At 40.2% G+C, this 14,850-nt stretch overlaps 1 protein-coding gene across 1 annotated transcript in view; it reads right to left on the reverse strand.

Annotated features, from left to right (window-relative positions):
• The window catches only part of dpp10 (dipeptidyl peptidase like 10), a 101,311-nt gene extending 91,937 nt beyond the window's left edge, over positions 1–9,374 (reverse strand). Inside the window, exon 1 of the mRNA XM_066688046.1 lies at positions 8,844–9,374. Within this exon, the coding sequence (XP_066544143.1) occupies positions 8,844–8,891 (48 nt within the window). The 5' untranslated portion in view covers positions 8,892–9,374. The remainder of the gene's footprint in view (positions 1–8,843) is intronic.
• Between the last annotated feature and the right edge of the window lie 5,476 nt (positions 9,375–14,850).

A 14,850-nucleotide genomic window follows, 5' to 3' on the forward strand; every position in this document is an offset into this window, starting at 1 on the left:
CCAGAATGTGGACATTAATTCAGCCGAGCCACAGCGGTACGACATTGGGCACGATTCCAGCATTTTGAACAAAAGTAGCACGAACATTCTCTTACAACACTAATACTTAGCAATAACTTAAACAATAGTTTAGTTGTCCCTAGCATGAGAACTGGTTTTGAATAATAGACCGGATGGAGCCGATTTATTTTTTTATATGTAACGTGAATAAACAGCAGCCTACAAGGTTAATCTGAGAACGTCTTGATTTCAGGCCATTAATTACAGCGTGTATTTCAGTGTGTGGGCTTTCGAAAAGAAAAGGTACAACAGAAAAAGGATAAGATCTACCCAAACGAACATCTCTGAGAGGATCCCAGTTAGTTTTAAACTCAGAATAGTAAATGAATGAAAGACTATGGATGAAAGACTGGGTGACAGTGAACTGCCTCCTACCAAACTGAAGCTAAGGTGCACACAAAACAAACGACACCAAACCAGTCTAATTAGTACGGCTACAATGGCCCCCAGCATCAGTAAGTACACTTCAAATCATATTCATTAAGAGATGCAAATTGTTTTGCTTCGAAGGACTATTGTATGTTTTAATAAGTCTCCTGTCACGGCTCCCTGTCTAATAATAAAGCGCTGAATTCTGCAGAGCTGCTCCGCTTGACCTTGGTAAAACTCGACACTTGCGGCTGTAACAACGTACAATCAGCAGCTTTTTCAACATAGTTTGTGTGTGTTTGTTTGCTAGTTGTATTTGTTTGCTGTTTAGCTCACAAAATACAAAATGTACATACGATCATTGTGGAGATTGTTGTTGTCACGATCAAAACAGGTCAAAAGTAAAGATAGCAAATGTACTATACGTCCAACGTGTACAAAATGACAAGTTCACACACCTATGCAATATAGTAACACTTGTCTTCCAGATAAGTGTGAGTGTCATGTGTCATATTATCTATCAAGTGACCCAGAACATCCATTAACGAATACCTCAGTAAATACTCGATTTGCCTGCATTCATATTCCTCTCCATGTTCAGCTCTGTATGTCATATCATAAATCAATGGGCTTCTCCCTCAAGAGACGTTAGCCTCACATTAGCGGTACAGTATGCCGATCATGTATCTGACTATTCAGTGTTCATTGCCAAACTTTTAAGTTCTCAAGTAATTGTTCACACATTTGACCAATTATTCCAGATATCAAACATTTTCATCCAATATAAATGAGCCCTCTTCTGAAGACACATCTAGATACAAGCAAATAAATACTTTTTCCAGCTTTTGTTGCAACAGGGCTTCATACGTCAGAGATCAATATTTCACCTGCATACAAAGACACTTCAAAACTAAAGCACACTGGGCTTTATTCACCAAACTATTGCCTATTTCTCCCTGCTTTTCCTAACAAGGAAAACAAAAACACAAAGATGTGGGCAAATACAGTGTCTAGCTGCCCATCTGACTGGACCACTGAGTGACGTGGTAGCATGACATAGCATTAATGCAAAGAGCTTGATTGACTATTAAATAATAGACACTGATGATTCTCACAATCAGGAGTTGGAGGGGAAGGATAAAGCTGCCTAAAAAAGGCGTACACTGATCAGCCATAACATTACGACCACCTGCCTAAAATTGTGTAAGTCTCCCTTTTGCCACCAAAACAGCCCTGACCCGTCGAGGCATGGACTCCATTAGACCTCTGAAGGTGTGCTGTGGGATCTGGCATCAAGACATCAGCAGCAGATCCTTTAAGTCCTGTAAGTTGCGAGGTGGGGCCTCCATGGATCGGACTTGTTTGTCCAGCACATCCCACAGATGCTCGATTGGCTTGAGATCTGGGGAATTTGGAGGAGTCAACACCTTGAACTCGTGATTCCTCAGACCAGGCCACCTTTTTCCATTGCTCCGTGGTCCAGTTCTGATGCTCACGTGCCCATTGTAGGCGCTTTCAGCACTGGACAGGGGTCAGCATGGGCACCTTGACTGGTCTGCGGCTACGCAGACCCATACGCAACAAACTGCGATGCATTGTGTGTTCTGACACCTTTCTATCAGAACCAGCATTCACTTTTTCAGCAATTTGAGCTACAGTAGCTCGTCTGTTGGATCGGACCACACGGGTCAGCCTTCGCTCCCCACGTGCATCAATGAGCCTTGGCCGCCTTGGACCACTTTTGATAGGTACTGCCCACTGCAGACCGGGAACACCCCACAAGAGCTGCAGTTTTGGAGATGCTCTGACCCAGTCATCTATCCATCACAATTTGGCCCTTGTCACAGTCGCTCAGATCCTTACGCTTGCCCATTTTTCCTGCTTCTAACACATCAACTTTGAGGACAAAATGTTCACTTGCTGCCTAATATATCCACCCACTGACAGGTGCCATGATAATGAGATTATCAGTGTTATTCACTTCACCTGTCAGTGCTCATAATGTTATGGCTGATCGGTGTATAAGAGTATCACTTCAGTATTTCAGACTGAAGTATAAGAATGTAAATAAGTCACAGTGTTTGAAATGCTGATTGCGCTTCATGTTTTCTTCATCTGGAAAGACTGCTACTCCAGCCTGTTGAAGGAAGGCAACCCAATCTACCCGACACAGATACTGTCACTCCAGCTGAGATATGACCTGGTTGAAAATGAACAACAACACTAATCTGTCGGGATAGCCCTCGAAAAAGGAAACTGATCAGGAATCGCACGTACAGTTTCTTATCAGCTCGAAATGATCCGACGCACTGTGACGTACTGTACACATGGCCAATTTAACTGTTTTGACAACATTTGTTAACCAAAAGGAAATGACGAGATAAAACAAATTAAAGATAACCTGATATAGAGATGTGAATCTCTTTTAAATCAACGTGGCCCTGTTTCTTAATTGTCAGAATATAAATTAACAGAAACAGATGAATGAAAGTAATTAGTCACAACTCTTTAGGTGCATTATATTTCCTTGACAACATGCATATTTAACCATACGAAGTACAGTAGATCGCAGACACAGTTCGCCCCTTCGATTTATTCACAATGTAACAAACAGCTCCTTAATTAACAAATTGATTTCACGCGGGTTTAATGTAATCCGTAAGCAGGACATGTGGGACAAATTGAAAGGGTTAAAGGCCATGAGTTAAACATCAGTACCATTTGTTTCTCTGTGTAAATTACATTTCTGAGGCATGGAAAATGTCTGATTGATATTAAATCACGAATACACTGGAAAGTTGTCCAAAGAAGAGGAGACTATTCAACTCATGTTGCACATTTGGTAGCTACTTGTTAAAAGCTCCCAAAAATCACATCCAAGCATTTCTTTTCGGGATCTAAATGCACCGGGTCTTAATATCAACCCTGAATCTTAAAGGAAGCTGCTATTAATTTCAATCCAAGATATACTGGGTGTGTTTTAGACTTCAGTACAGCGATACTGTAAAATAGGGTATACAAATTCTTCTCCGAGGCCAGTGTCGGAAACATTATTAAACTTTTCAAAGGACACGGTTGTAAAGGACACGTTATGAGTAGTAGGTTGTGTAAGATACTGAGTCTTTTTCTGACAGGATGGGGAAGCTGTTCAGATAAAAAACATTGATCTTTCCTGGGCTTTTGACCTTGTCAGCTGTGCACTATTATTGGAATTCTTACAGGAGCTGTATTTCACTGGGAACTGGGAGGATTTTATTCCCCTCCAGGTGTATTCGGTTTTAAGTCACAGGCTGAGTATCAATGCATCATATTACAGCCACACATACGGTAGATGTGCATATTCAGATTTGTTATTGATTTATTATCCCAGTTCTCCAAATACGTTTGCAATACAGTAAGATTATATTTGCTATAGGAAAATGAACACAGCCAGTAGTCTCCACACCCCCCCCGACTCACTTCCAGAGGAGCTAAGCATGCAATCTATCTCCAGCAAATATCTGTTTTCTGATTCCTCTTTAATCGCGTTCAAAAGATATTTGTGTTAGATTATAGTTGTTAAAGTCTCATCTTTTCTCCCGAGCTGTCACACGCAGGCTGAGTGAGACTGAAAATTGCAGATGGCATATTCCTGCACAATGACATCCTTCGTAACTGACAAAATGCGTGCCTACCTTCTCGCAGGCAGCAGGCCTTTACAATTTAGCTTTTAAAAGCCACCATTCGGCGATTGCCACTTCAAAGGAGATACCACGTCAGTATAAAATGAATTGTGGGAAACGGGATCTCTCTCAGGGTGAAGTGTCAGGGGTGAGACTCTTAAATTATTAGTAAGGACCCCAAGGAAAGCAGTGGTCGCTTTGGGGATAATGTGACCACTGAGCTATGAAATTACACTTGATAGTAAATAAACAACTAATTATTTCATAGGTGAGATCACGGGGGGTCTAATCAACCTCATCCCTACACATTAGCACCACGGCCATCCCCCGCTCCACTGCTCCCACTGTTTACAGAAGCACTCTTGTATTTAAGTCACAGGGCCCAATTTAGCCGTGTTTGCAAACCTCTCTCAGACACTAAAGGGCAGCAAAGTCCGCCACACGTGTGGGCAGATAGCCGGACGTGATTTACAGTCTCTGGCGCGGAGGCCGTCTGGCATCTCAGCATCAACGCTGAGCACGGATTTAACATGAGAGGTTTGTCCCCATTAACACACAACCGCAGTGATTAGCAACTCTCAACATGTGCTGGTATCTGAAGAGGGGGTTTAAATGACATGATTAGGCCATAAATATCACCGGAGCTGCTGGAGAAGTAAATAAAGGGAAGAGAGAGAGAGAGACAAATATCATTACCTTGAAGAGGAAGAAGAAAACGAAGAGGAAGACGTTTTTTCAATTGTAATTCAACTCCTACGACCTACATGTCCCTGCAGCCTTCCCAGCTATAGTAATTCAATCCACAATTCAACAAAATTGTGTTGAATAGAGTCAATAAATTGCACTTTGACTAATTAGAAAATGAAAAACTATCACGCTAAGTATAAATTGTTATTGAATTAATTGATGTGTTTAAAGAAACATGGAGGGACCTAAACATGTAGTCAAAGACATCACAATCAAAAAACATCGTTGAGGAAACGCACACAACAACCATTGATTGTACAAATGCAGGAAAGGGCAGCTTAACATGAATCACAAGGGGATCTAAAGACTACAGCTGTGTAGGCGAACTATCCTGGCTCTGCTTGTCACATGGTTTATCCTCTGCTGATAAATGCCCGAAGAGTTGGGACCTTTAAAATACTTAGATGGTTTCTGGAGAAACATCTCCTCAGAAATGATGCAAGATAATCTTTGCTAGTTGCACTTTGCACAGACATTTCTCCTGCTAAACGTGGGCATTATTTTCTAAAACCACAGTGCTGTAACAAAAACCTTTCCTTTAGAGGTATCTGGTCATATTCCTTCCTTTAAATGCATACAAAGTATTTGTTTTCAGTTTTGATTGCATCCAGCATGACCTCACTTCTTCCCACTCCTTGTGCACAGCAGAAGATAGATGAGACCGGCTGATCAGTGGGAGTCTGACAGCCACTCCATCTATCCCACACCTCCTTACCTCCAATTAAACACAGCAGCCGAGATCGGACAGTATTTAGCTCAGTCGATACGTGCTCAAATGAGATGAAAAGGTCATTACTTGCAGAATAGAAAATAAACACTACAGCAAATACTTCTCAAGAGTCCTTAGGAGCAGAAAACACAGAGAAGTCAAAAGAACCAAGATTCAGAACAGCAATTTCTGGATCTGAAACCACATTGTTCACCAGCCCATCTGCCACTTATTCAAATCACACATCGATGGCTAGATGTAATTTATCAAGAGTATAAAGGCATGTTGTGAGTCACTTCTTGAGGCACAACAGATGCTCCAATATTAGACTCCAACACGTTCCGTTTTGAAAGAGTTAACGCTAATAGGACCACAATTGTAGCAGCTCAGATTAAAGGAAGAGCTTCAAACCCTGTCAAGGTTTCCTCAGCTGGATTGATTGATTCAGCCCTATCTCAGCTCTCCGGTGAGACGAGATTGCTTGTGTCAGTGAAGCCCCCCAGGTGCCACAAATCCACCTCTGTGAACTGCACTCTTCCCCTCGAATGTGAACCGCTGGGGTGAGCCGCGAAATGAGAGGCCCAGAAGGACTGACAGCGGACGGCGAAATATCCTCTTCGCTTGTTAGGTCAACCGTTTCTCCAGGGCAGAGTGAAAGCGTACGGGCAGCATGGTGTGGGGATTGTACCTGATGTGCCAACATAGGAGACGTCAGCTTTCAGTCCCCCAGCACCCTTCGTTGGCACCAATTAAAAACACCAAACAAGAGCGCAAGCATGATACAGTTTGCATCATTACAATGAAGAAAAAAGGCTTGTAAAATGTATTACTTTCTTTATTAATTCTCAACTTAACAAGTAACCTAGTAAGCATATGACAGATAATGTAAGTGCTTGTATTCTGTGAATGGTAGATTCCTGCTTATCCACTCATGCTATCTTCCCTGCCAATCCAAACTGCCTTGTTGTACAAATCAGACAACATTGACCCACTCTCTTATCTCATTTATGTCCCCTTTCATCGGTTTACTTCGTTCTCCATCCAGTTCCGTCTCCCGTCGCCGTCTGTTGCATTCTTTGCTATAAGCATATGAAGATCTCGAGCTGAGATTCTGGGATTCCCCTCTGGACAGTCCCAAATATCAAAACACGGAGAATTAACGGGCAAATCTGGAGATGCATTTATACTTTGATTTGTGACTCCCTTAAAAGCATACGTCAAACGTTTCGTCTGTTTTGTTTCCTGGTAAATCGGTTATGTTTTGATAATCCTGGACCCAAACAGACCAAGGCAGTGGTGTACGTTTAATACTGAACAGCATGCATCTATTCCCTTAAGCAATCTGTAGCATAATGTTTATGATTATCATAATAAACCCTTCTATATTATAATAAATACATAACACTGCAACAAGGTTTAATTGCCTTTCCATATTGATACTAGTGTTGGGCAAGGTCATTACCCACAGAAAACACAATGCATTCTCACTTGGCTAATTAAAAATCAACATGTTCAAATCAAATTGTTGTTTTTGTTATAATTAAAAAGCATGTCTATAAACGATGAAGAATATAAAGGTGGCATATTCAATATAGGCTGCAGTTTTATACAGGATACATACCCATCGCAATATGTTTATCTTTCAAACAAAGTAACATTTTGGAATATAATATCATATATAACTAAGCTGTGATGTTTTAATGATTTTCCATGAAGTGAAAACTCTAGATTGTAAGTCCTGATGATCACAACTCTGCTTAACTATATTTAACAATGTTATTTTGAGGTTGCAAATGCAAAACCACAGTCTAATAAAGATGGAAACTACTAAGGTCTTATTTTACATAATGCATATCCCAAAATGACAATGCACTTGGCAACTGTAGTAAGTATTAAAAATGTAAAAGCTTGAATCAATAATTCAGCAAATAGAGTTGGTTTTGTTTGCACTATTACACAGTAACTGCTAGTGTTGTCAAGTGGCCGGGCTTTCTTTGCAACTCTAGATGACCCTCGGCTTCTTCCATTACGTTTGCCTACTTTCCGTTTTAATTTAGTATGCCTGGGCCCACAGACCCGCACACTTAGCTCACTTGATAGGTCAATATCTCTAATAAGCAAAGGCAGTCACATCATATTTGAAAAGTCCTGCACGCATTCTAAATTAAAACATTTCCAATCTGGTTAATTATTTACCACAACGCCTCGCTGTTCCCTTTGCACACAAAAAAAGACCTGTAAAATGCATACTACGATGAAGGGGGGATACTAAATAAAGAAATAAAGCAACTGCAAGTAATTATTCTGGTAAGCCAGTCTGCAAGGATTAGCAACACTTGATAAACTGAATGACAAGAAGAGAATGACAATATTCCTCACCACGCAGGCACAGCACCATCTCTGGTCGTCTGAGCCGTCGCCATCCCTGGAGATCTCTAATTATTCATTGACCTGACAGCTGACAAGCTCTTCTTTGAGCTACTAATTGATATAATAGTGACATGTGCATCAAAACAGAATCATGTCAGGTGGTGCTTTGTTTATACCAGCAGTAAATCATACACCCTTATTAGATAACAGTAAAGATAGCAACCAGGTAGCCTCTATTATTATTACTTGATTTCTCAGCAGACATCCTTATCCAGGGTGACTTACAATTGTTACAGTTACATTATTGTTACATTATTTTTACATTTTACCCATTTACACAGCTGGGCATTTACTGGAGCAATCTAGGTAAAGTACCTTGCTCAAGGGTACATCAGCAGTGGGATTGAGCCCACGACCCTCTGGTCCAGAGTCCAGACCACTCCACACGCTGCCTCTATGCATCAAGGGTTTCACTGTTCAGCTACTGATTTAAGAAGAATGGATTTTTTAATTTATTTTGAAATGAGAACTTGCACACAACCATCATAGACAAAGTGACTCTTTTTAAGCAGGTACATATATAATTTAACCCTGCATGGCTGTTTCTGCGCAAAGGCCGGTTTTCTGACAAGTATGCGCACATCAGTAAGTACAGCAGGCGTTTCATTTAGGTCTGAACTGTAATCGTTTGTGTATAATGACTTCAAACGTACAGAGGCTTAAAATCCCGGATGCATTATGCGTTCATCGGTCCAATACTACTGTTTATAAGACTCAGACTGCACTACTTACTAAATGCATTACAAAAAAAAGACTATTATAGATAACAGGGATTTATTTATATTTTACCCAAGTGGTGGATCGCATATAGGATCTAACAACCCGAGTTGGCATGACATGTCCCAGGTGATAAACAGTCTGGTTACCTGCTCTTGCTGCGCGTTTCCTCGCTGTTGATCCTTGCTGGCTGTCATTGTGAAATGGAGATTGTGAACTTCTGTAGTCGGAAACCGCAGATGCTGTATCCCAACGCCACTTTGTCTTTAATTGGACTTGTTCACTGTGCGTGTCCTCTATCTGCAGATACTGTATCCCAGTGCGAGGTGTCTGTTTAATCAGACTCCCCGAGCCTGCGTGTCCTAATTGCAGATACTGTATCCAGAGCCACTTTGTCTTTAATTGGTCAAGGATGCGCTACAGTACAGAGAGAGGCTGCAAAAAGCGCAGCAGCCGAGCCGACTTCTCCACAGCAGCCTCACAGGCAGGCAGGCAGGCAGGGATGGCTCTGGCACGACTCTGCGCAGACACCTGCAGGTTGTGATTCACATGCTGCAAAAGCACAGCCTACCTACTCAAGCACAAGCCTATGAACTGAGTGTAGCGCCCAGCCGGCAGGATTAAATGCCCGGTCCCCCCGCTGTGTGTGAGGATCCGGACCCGTGTGATCCGCACATCTGGGGCAAAATCCAATTGTCAAATTCAGTTTCCCTCCTTGGAAGGAAGAGACCATCTATTCTGACGGCAAGGGGGAGCAGTCTAACGTAGCGCAGTTGGGTTGAGGTTTGAGATGGTGATGCGCATTCATATTGTGGGGATGCGATCATGTTTCTGTTTCTGTATGCATGCGTTGTCCTGTGTGTTAACATTTCTAATGAATTGAAATGAATGAGACAAAGCATGTGAATGAAATTCTTATTCTTATTCTTATTATTGGAATAAGACTAATCTAGTTTCTGTACATTTATTGCAGATATGTCTATCTTTTTGTCACTCTATACTAGGTCACAATTTATTTCAATATACATTTCCTCAGATACTGATGAGTTAATAATAATAATAATAATATTACGATGAGGCTGTTCATTCTCAAAAGCAAACCTTTCATAATATAAACTGGAAGATAATGCTGCAAACTAATGATGGAGAAAAACGGTTTTGTTTAGAGCTGTCAGTGGTTGTGAGCCGTTGGAGGTCTTTTCCTCAGAGGGTCTGTGGGGACCTGCCGCAGAGTGGTCAACATCACCCTCAGCTGTTCTCTGGCAATAGACACATTTTGCCTACATTGCTATTCCTTCAGAGTATGTGCTTGTTTTGTTTTCTGTACAGGAGGAAACACACTTGGACATAGGAACTGGGGGAAACTGAATATCTTTATTCTAATAGTGCTGGGGTGGGAAATAACCCAAAAGACAAGTCTAAACATGATTGTGCTGTGCACATATGAGCTATAGCCAGTTGCCTCCACCCTAAGAGATATTCTGCTCAAATACAGTAGACTGATACGGTCTGTACTCCAAGACAGCATGCAGTAATCCCTACTAGAACCCCTCAAAGTTTCCTCTGACATTCTTGCCAGAAAAACCCAGACTTTTCTTCATTTACTACAGACATACTCATGACTTTTCACCCTCCAAAAACCTCCCATCATTAAATTATAACTTAAGCTATATATGAAGATGTTTTCAGGTTTCATGTCAGCATTTCTAATTCATGACCCTGTTGTGTTAAATGTGCCCTGTTGACAGAGAGAAAAACGGCAAAGATTTGAGGTCAAACTGCAATTTGTAGGAGTATGTATGACAAAGGTAAAAGGAACAGTTACATATGTATATAAATGAAGTGAGGATAAGATAGACTGAGCTGTTTCCAATCCTCACTAGTAGTAAATGCCCATTACAATGATATTAAAAGGAAGCTTATATTTTTTTAATTCAATTAATCTCTTGAACAGACTAAATGTGTAAAGCACAGTGGTCAAACACACACAAATATACATATATATCTATTTATGTAAATCGGAGCAAGTACTTCACCTAACACAGATCGATGTGGTACTCTACAAAGTACACAAATGCTGTATTATATAGATAGATTGTTTAGCTTTTTAAAATCTCCTTTATTCAAATAATTTAACAATACAAACCACATCACACTTCCATTCCATTTAGTATTGCACCTTCAAGAGCATAAATGACAGTACAAGTTCATTCATACATAATCATTAAAAACAATCAAAACTAACATCAAACAACACGAGACACAGGGTTATCGTTCGTAAATGCCAATCAGATCTGGCAGGAAACCAACACCTCAAAAATGTGCATTGCATCACCTGTCAGCACCACCCCGTCCCAGTTTACCCTGCTTTTTAATATTGCCAGCTTGACCTGACCCAAGCAAGTTGTGCCTGATATTTATTCTTACTATTGTATTTCACCCTGAATATAAACACAGTCGAAGAACGATAGATAGATAGATAGATAGATAGATAGATAGATAGATAGATAGATATTAAAACCTACATTCAATCACCACAGGTTAAGGCAAACCGAGGTTTCTAGAAAAAGAGCAGCTTGGAAAGGTCAGATAAGGAACTGAGCCGAGTCGTCCCAGCAGAGGAGAAACACAGTGGTTGTAAATTAATGTTTCGTTGTTGGTATTATTATAAATTCTACTTAACCTTTCTTAGTGGTTTGCATAGCAGCACACGCAGATACAGTAAAAGGGCAGAAAGTAATAACAATAAACACATTATGCATTGGCTCCTCTTTTAATTAACAGACTAAGGATGCAAATGCACTTAATTTGAATCTGAAACACAGATCTCTCACTCAATTTGTTTAGTGTAGTTTGGAGGTTTGTGTGCCTTATTGGAAATGTAAACTTCCTTAACCTTTGCAGAAAAGGCCATTCCAATCAGTGTTACATCTAATTAGCAACATACCAGTTACTTTTGTATGATTAATAATATTTTCAGAGATTCGGTCTTTAGAACATGGACTGATTTATTTGATTTCTTTGACCCAGAAACAGTAAAAATGGATCAAGCAGGACAGACGATTTGAAATATCTAGATTTACAGAAACAGTTTCGCTACCAATTTCAGTGATCAAACTGAAAGAGCTGGGCTTTTTGTTTTATGCCGAGTCACTCATGGATGTGACTTCGGCCAACTGCTCACTCGATTCTGCAATGGTTAGTGACCTCTGCACAAGACACACAACAGAAGTGTACAGGGAAGGCACGAAATAAGTTTCGTTACGAAAAGAAAACACGAATGTACATTTAAAATATGTAAGATAGAATACTCTTCTTTGACTACATGAAAGATTTAGCTTTTCGAGTTTTTGTTTTTCTCTTATGCACATATAGATGAGACACAAATCAGTATTTGTAACCTATCACAAGTAGTAGAAAGCATCTTTTGACGATAAATGAAAATGAAATAGGATGCAGGTTTTTACTTTGCTAACGTTGTGACTTGGTCTAACTCTAAAACAGAATATGTTCAAAACCACCTCATAGAGTGAAATATTTCAGTGCAAATCTAACATCAATCTCTTTTAACAGTGTACAGTATGGCATAATAAACAATGCCTTTATCTCTCACTAGCTTATTGTACAGATAATCTAACATATACATGCCTGATCGAAATTACACCATTTTGGACTCGAATGTTTAATAAGCCGAGTCTTCACTTCAACACAAAGAATCTGAGTTGCGTGGCAAATGAATGCACGGCACAGACAGGCTACTCAACACGGTGACTGAAGGGAATACATCACTCAGACAGCAGTTCATCTTTTATCATGCAATCTCCAATAAGGTGGGAACTCTGCATTTCTCCCAAGATAAGTGCATCTGGGGACGGCTTCCCATCAATACATAATTCCATCATGTCTCTGCTGGATTCTCTCGCCACTCGACATCTGAGAGAGCTCTCAGTGAAAGAGAAAACTCCATGACATTTCCAGGGATCATACGGGATCATATGGTGGTTAAAGACAAATATTCAATGTTGGGTTTTATAATATACTTAAAGAACAATGAAGGAACATAACCTGAGAATAGACCCTCTTATGGAAAAATTATGTACGTGTTGTTTACCGAATGTGTGTGATTGCAGTTCACAGAGATTCATAGATGCACAACTGGTACATATTGATTTAATTGCTTCTTATGGTCTTATATGGGCTTCTAATTGATGTGTTTTTATGCTAATATGGTTAGCAATCAATTGTCAAATTCAGAACACAACTATCAATTAAATACTTTGGCATAATTGCAGGGGGGTCTTGTATGAGGTGGAGGAATGTTGTGTAATTCTTCTGATGGTATCATTAAAATCTGGTCAAATATATGCGTATATACACTCACCTAAAGGATTATTAGGGACACCATACTAATACTGTGTTTGACCCCCTTTCGCCTTCAGAACTGCCTTAATTCTACATGGCATTGATTCAACAAGGTGCTGAAAGCATTCTTTAGAAATGTTGGCCCATATTGATAGGATAGCATCTTGCAGTTGATGGAGATTTGTGGGATGCACATCCAGGGCATGAAGCTCCCGTTCCACCACATCCCAAAGATACTCTATTGGGTTGAGATCTGGTGACTGTGGGGGCCAGTTTAGTACAGTGAACTCATTGTCATGTTCAAGAAACCAATTTGAAATGATTCGACCTTTGTGACATGGTGCATTATCCTGCTGGAAGTAGCCATCAGAGGATGGGTACATGGTGGTCATAAAGGGATGGACATGGTCAGAAACAATGCTCAGGTAGGCCGTGGCATTTAAACGATGCCCAATTGGCACTAAGGGGCCTAAAGTGTGCCAAGAAAACATCCCCCACACCATTACACCACCACCACCAGCCTGCACAGTGGTAACAAGGCATGATGGATCCATGTTCTCATTCTGTTTACGCCAAATTCTGACTCTACCATCTGAATGTCTCAACAGAAATCGAGACTCATCAGACCAGGCAACATTTTTCCAGTCTTCAACTGTCCAATTTTGGTGAGCTTGTGCAAATTGTAGCCTCTTTTTCCTATTTTTAGTGGAGATGAGTGGTACCCGGTGGGGTCTTCTGCTGTTGTAGCCCATCCGCCTCAAGGTTGTACGTGTTGTGACTTCACAAATGCTTTGCTGCATACCTCGGTTGTAACGAGTGGTTATTTCAGTCAAAGTTGCTCTTCTATCAGCTTGAATCAGTCGGCCCATTCTCCTCTGACCTCTAGCATCAACAAGGCATTTTCGCCCACAGGACTGCCGCATACTGGATGTTTTTACCTTTTCACACCATTCTTTGTAAACCCTAGAAATGGTTGTGCGTGAAAATCCCAGTAACTGAGCAGATTGTGAAATACTCAGACCAGCCCGTCTGGCACCAACAACCATGCCACGCTCAAAATTGCTTAAATCACCTTTCTTTCCCATTCAGACATTCAGTTTGGAGTTCAGGAGATTGTCTTGACCAGGACCACACCCCTAAATGCATTGAAGCAACTGACATGTGATTGGTTGGTTAGATAATTGCATTAATGAGAAATTGAACAGGTGTTCCTAATAATCCTTTAGGTGAGTGTATATATATATATATATATATATATATATATATATATATATATATATATATATATATATATATATATATATATATATATATATAACATGTTTAGATTGATATGAAACCAAACATGCTGTGTGCATACATTTTTAATACAATCCCTTATTTTTCATTTCAGAAAATCTTATCCATCATCTGCCCTTATATATAATCAAATTATCTATCGATCTATCTATCTATTTATCTATCTATACAAGAGTCTTCACTAACACTTGGTGATATATATAGAGAGAGAGATAGAGAGGGAAAGGTTAAAAATAGAGGGATCTTTTCTGCTGATGTGTCTGCTGTTGATAAAGTATTTATGGGCCCTGTGCAATTTAGCTTCAACTTCTTCAATAAATCCATAGCGCTGGGCTCTAGATGAAAGTTTCATAATCTGTCTTTATTCACAGTATGGCTTTGCTAAAGTAAAGAACAGGTAGATCCACTTCAGTTATGCAGAATAACTCCAGTTCGGGTTATTGAACTATTTCCCAGTTTGAGTTAATCAATGATAATTTGTTACTTTCTTTGTAT

This window comes from Amia ocellicauda, chromosome 16 (genome assembly GCF_036373705.1).
Source record: "Amia ocellicauda isolate fAmiCal2 chromosome 16, fAmiCal2.hap1, whole genome shotgun sequence".
Taxonomy (NCBI): domain Eukaryota; kingdom Metazoa; phylum Chordata; class Actinopteri; order Amiiformes; family Amiidae; genus Amia; species Amia ocellicauda.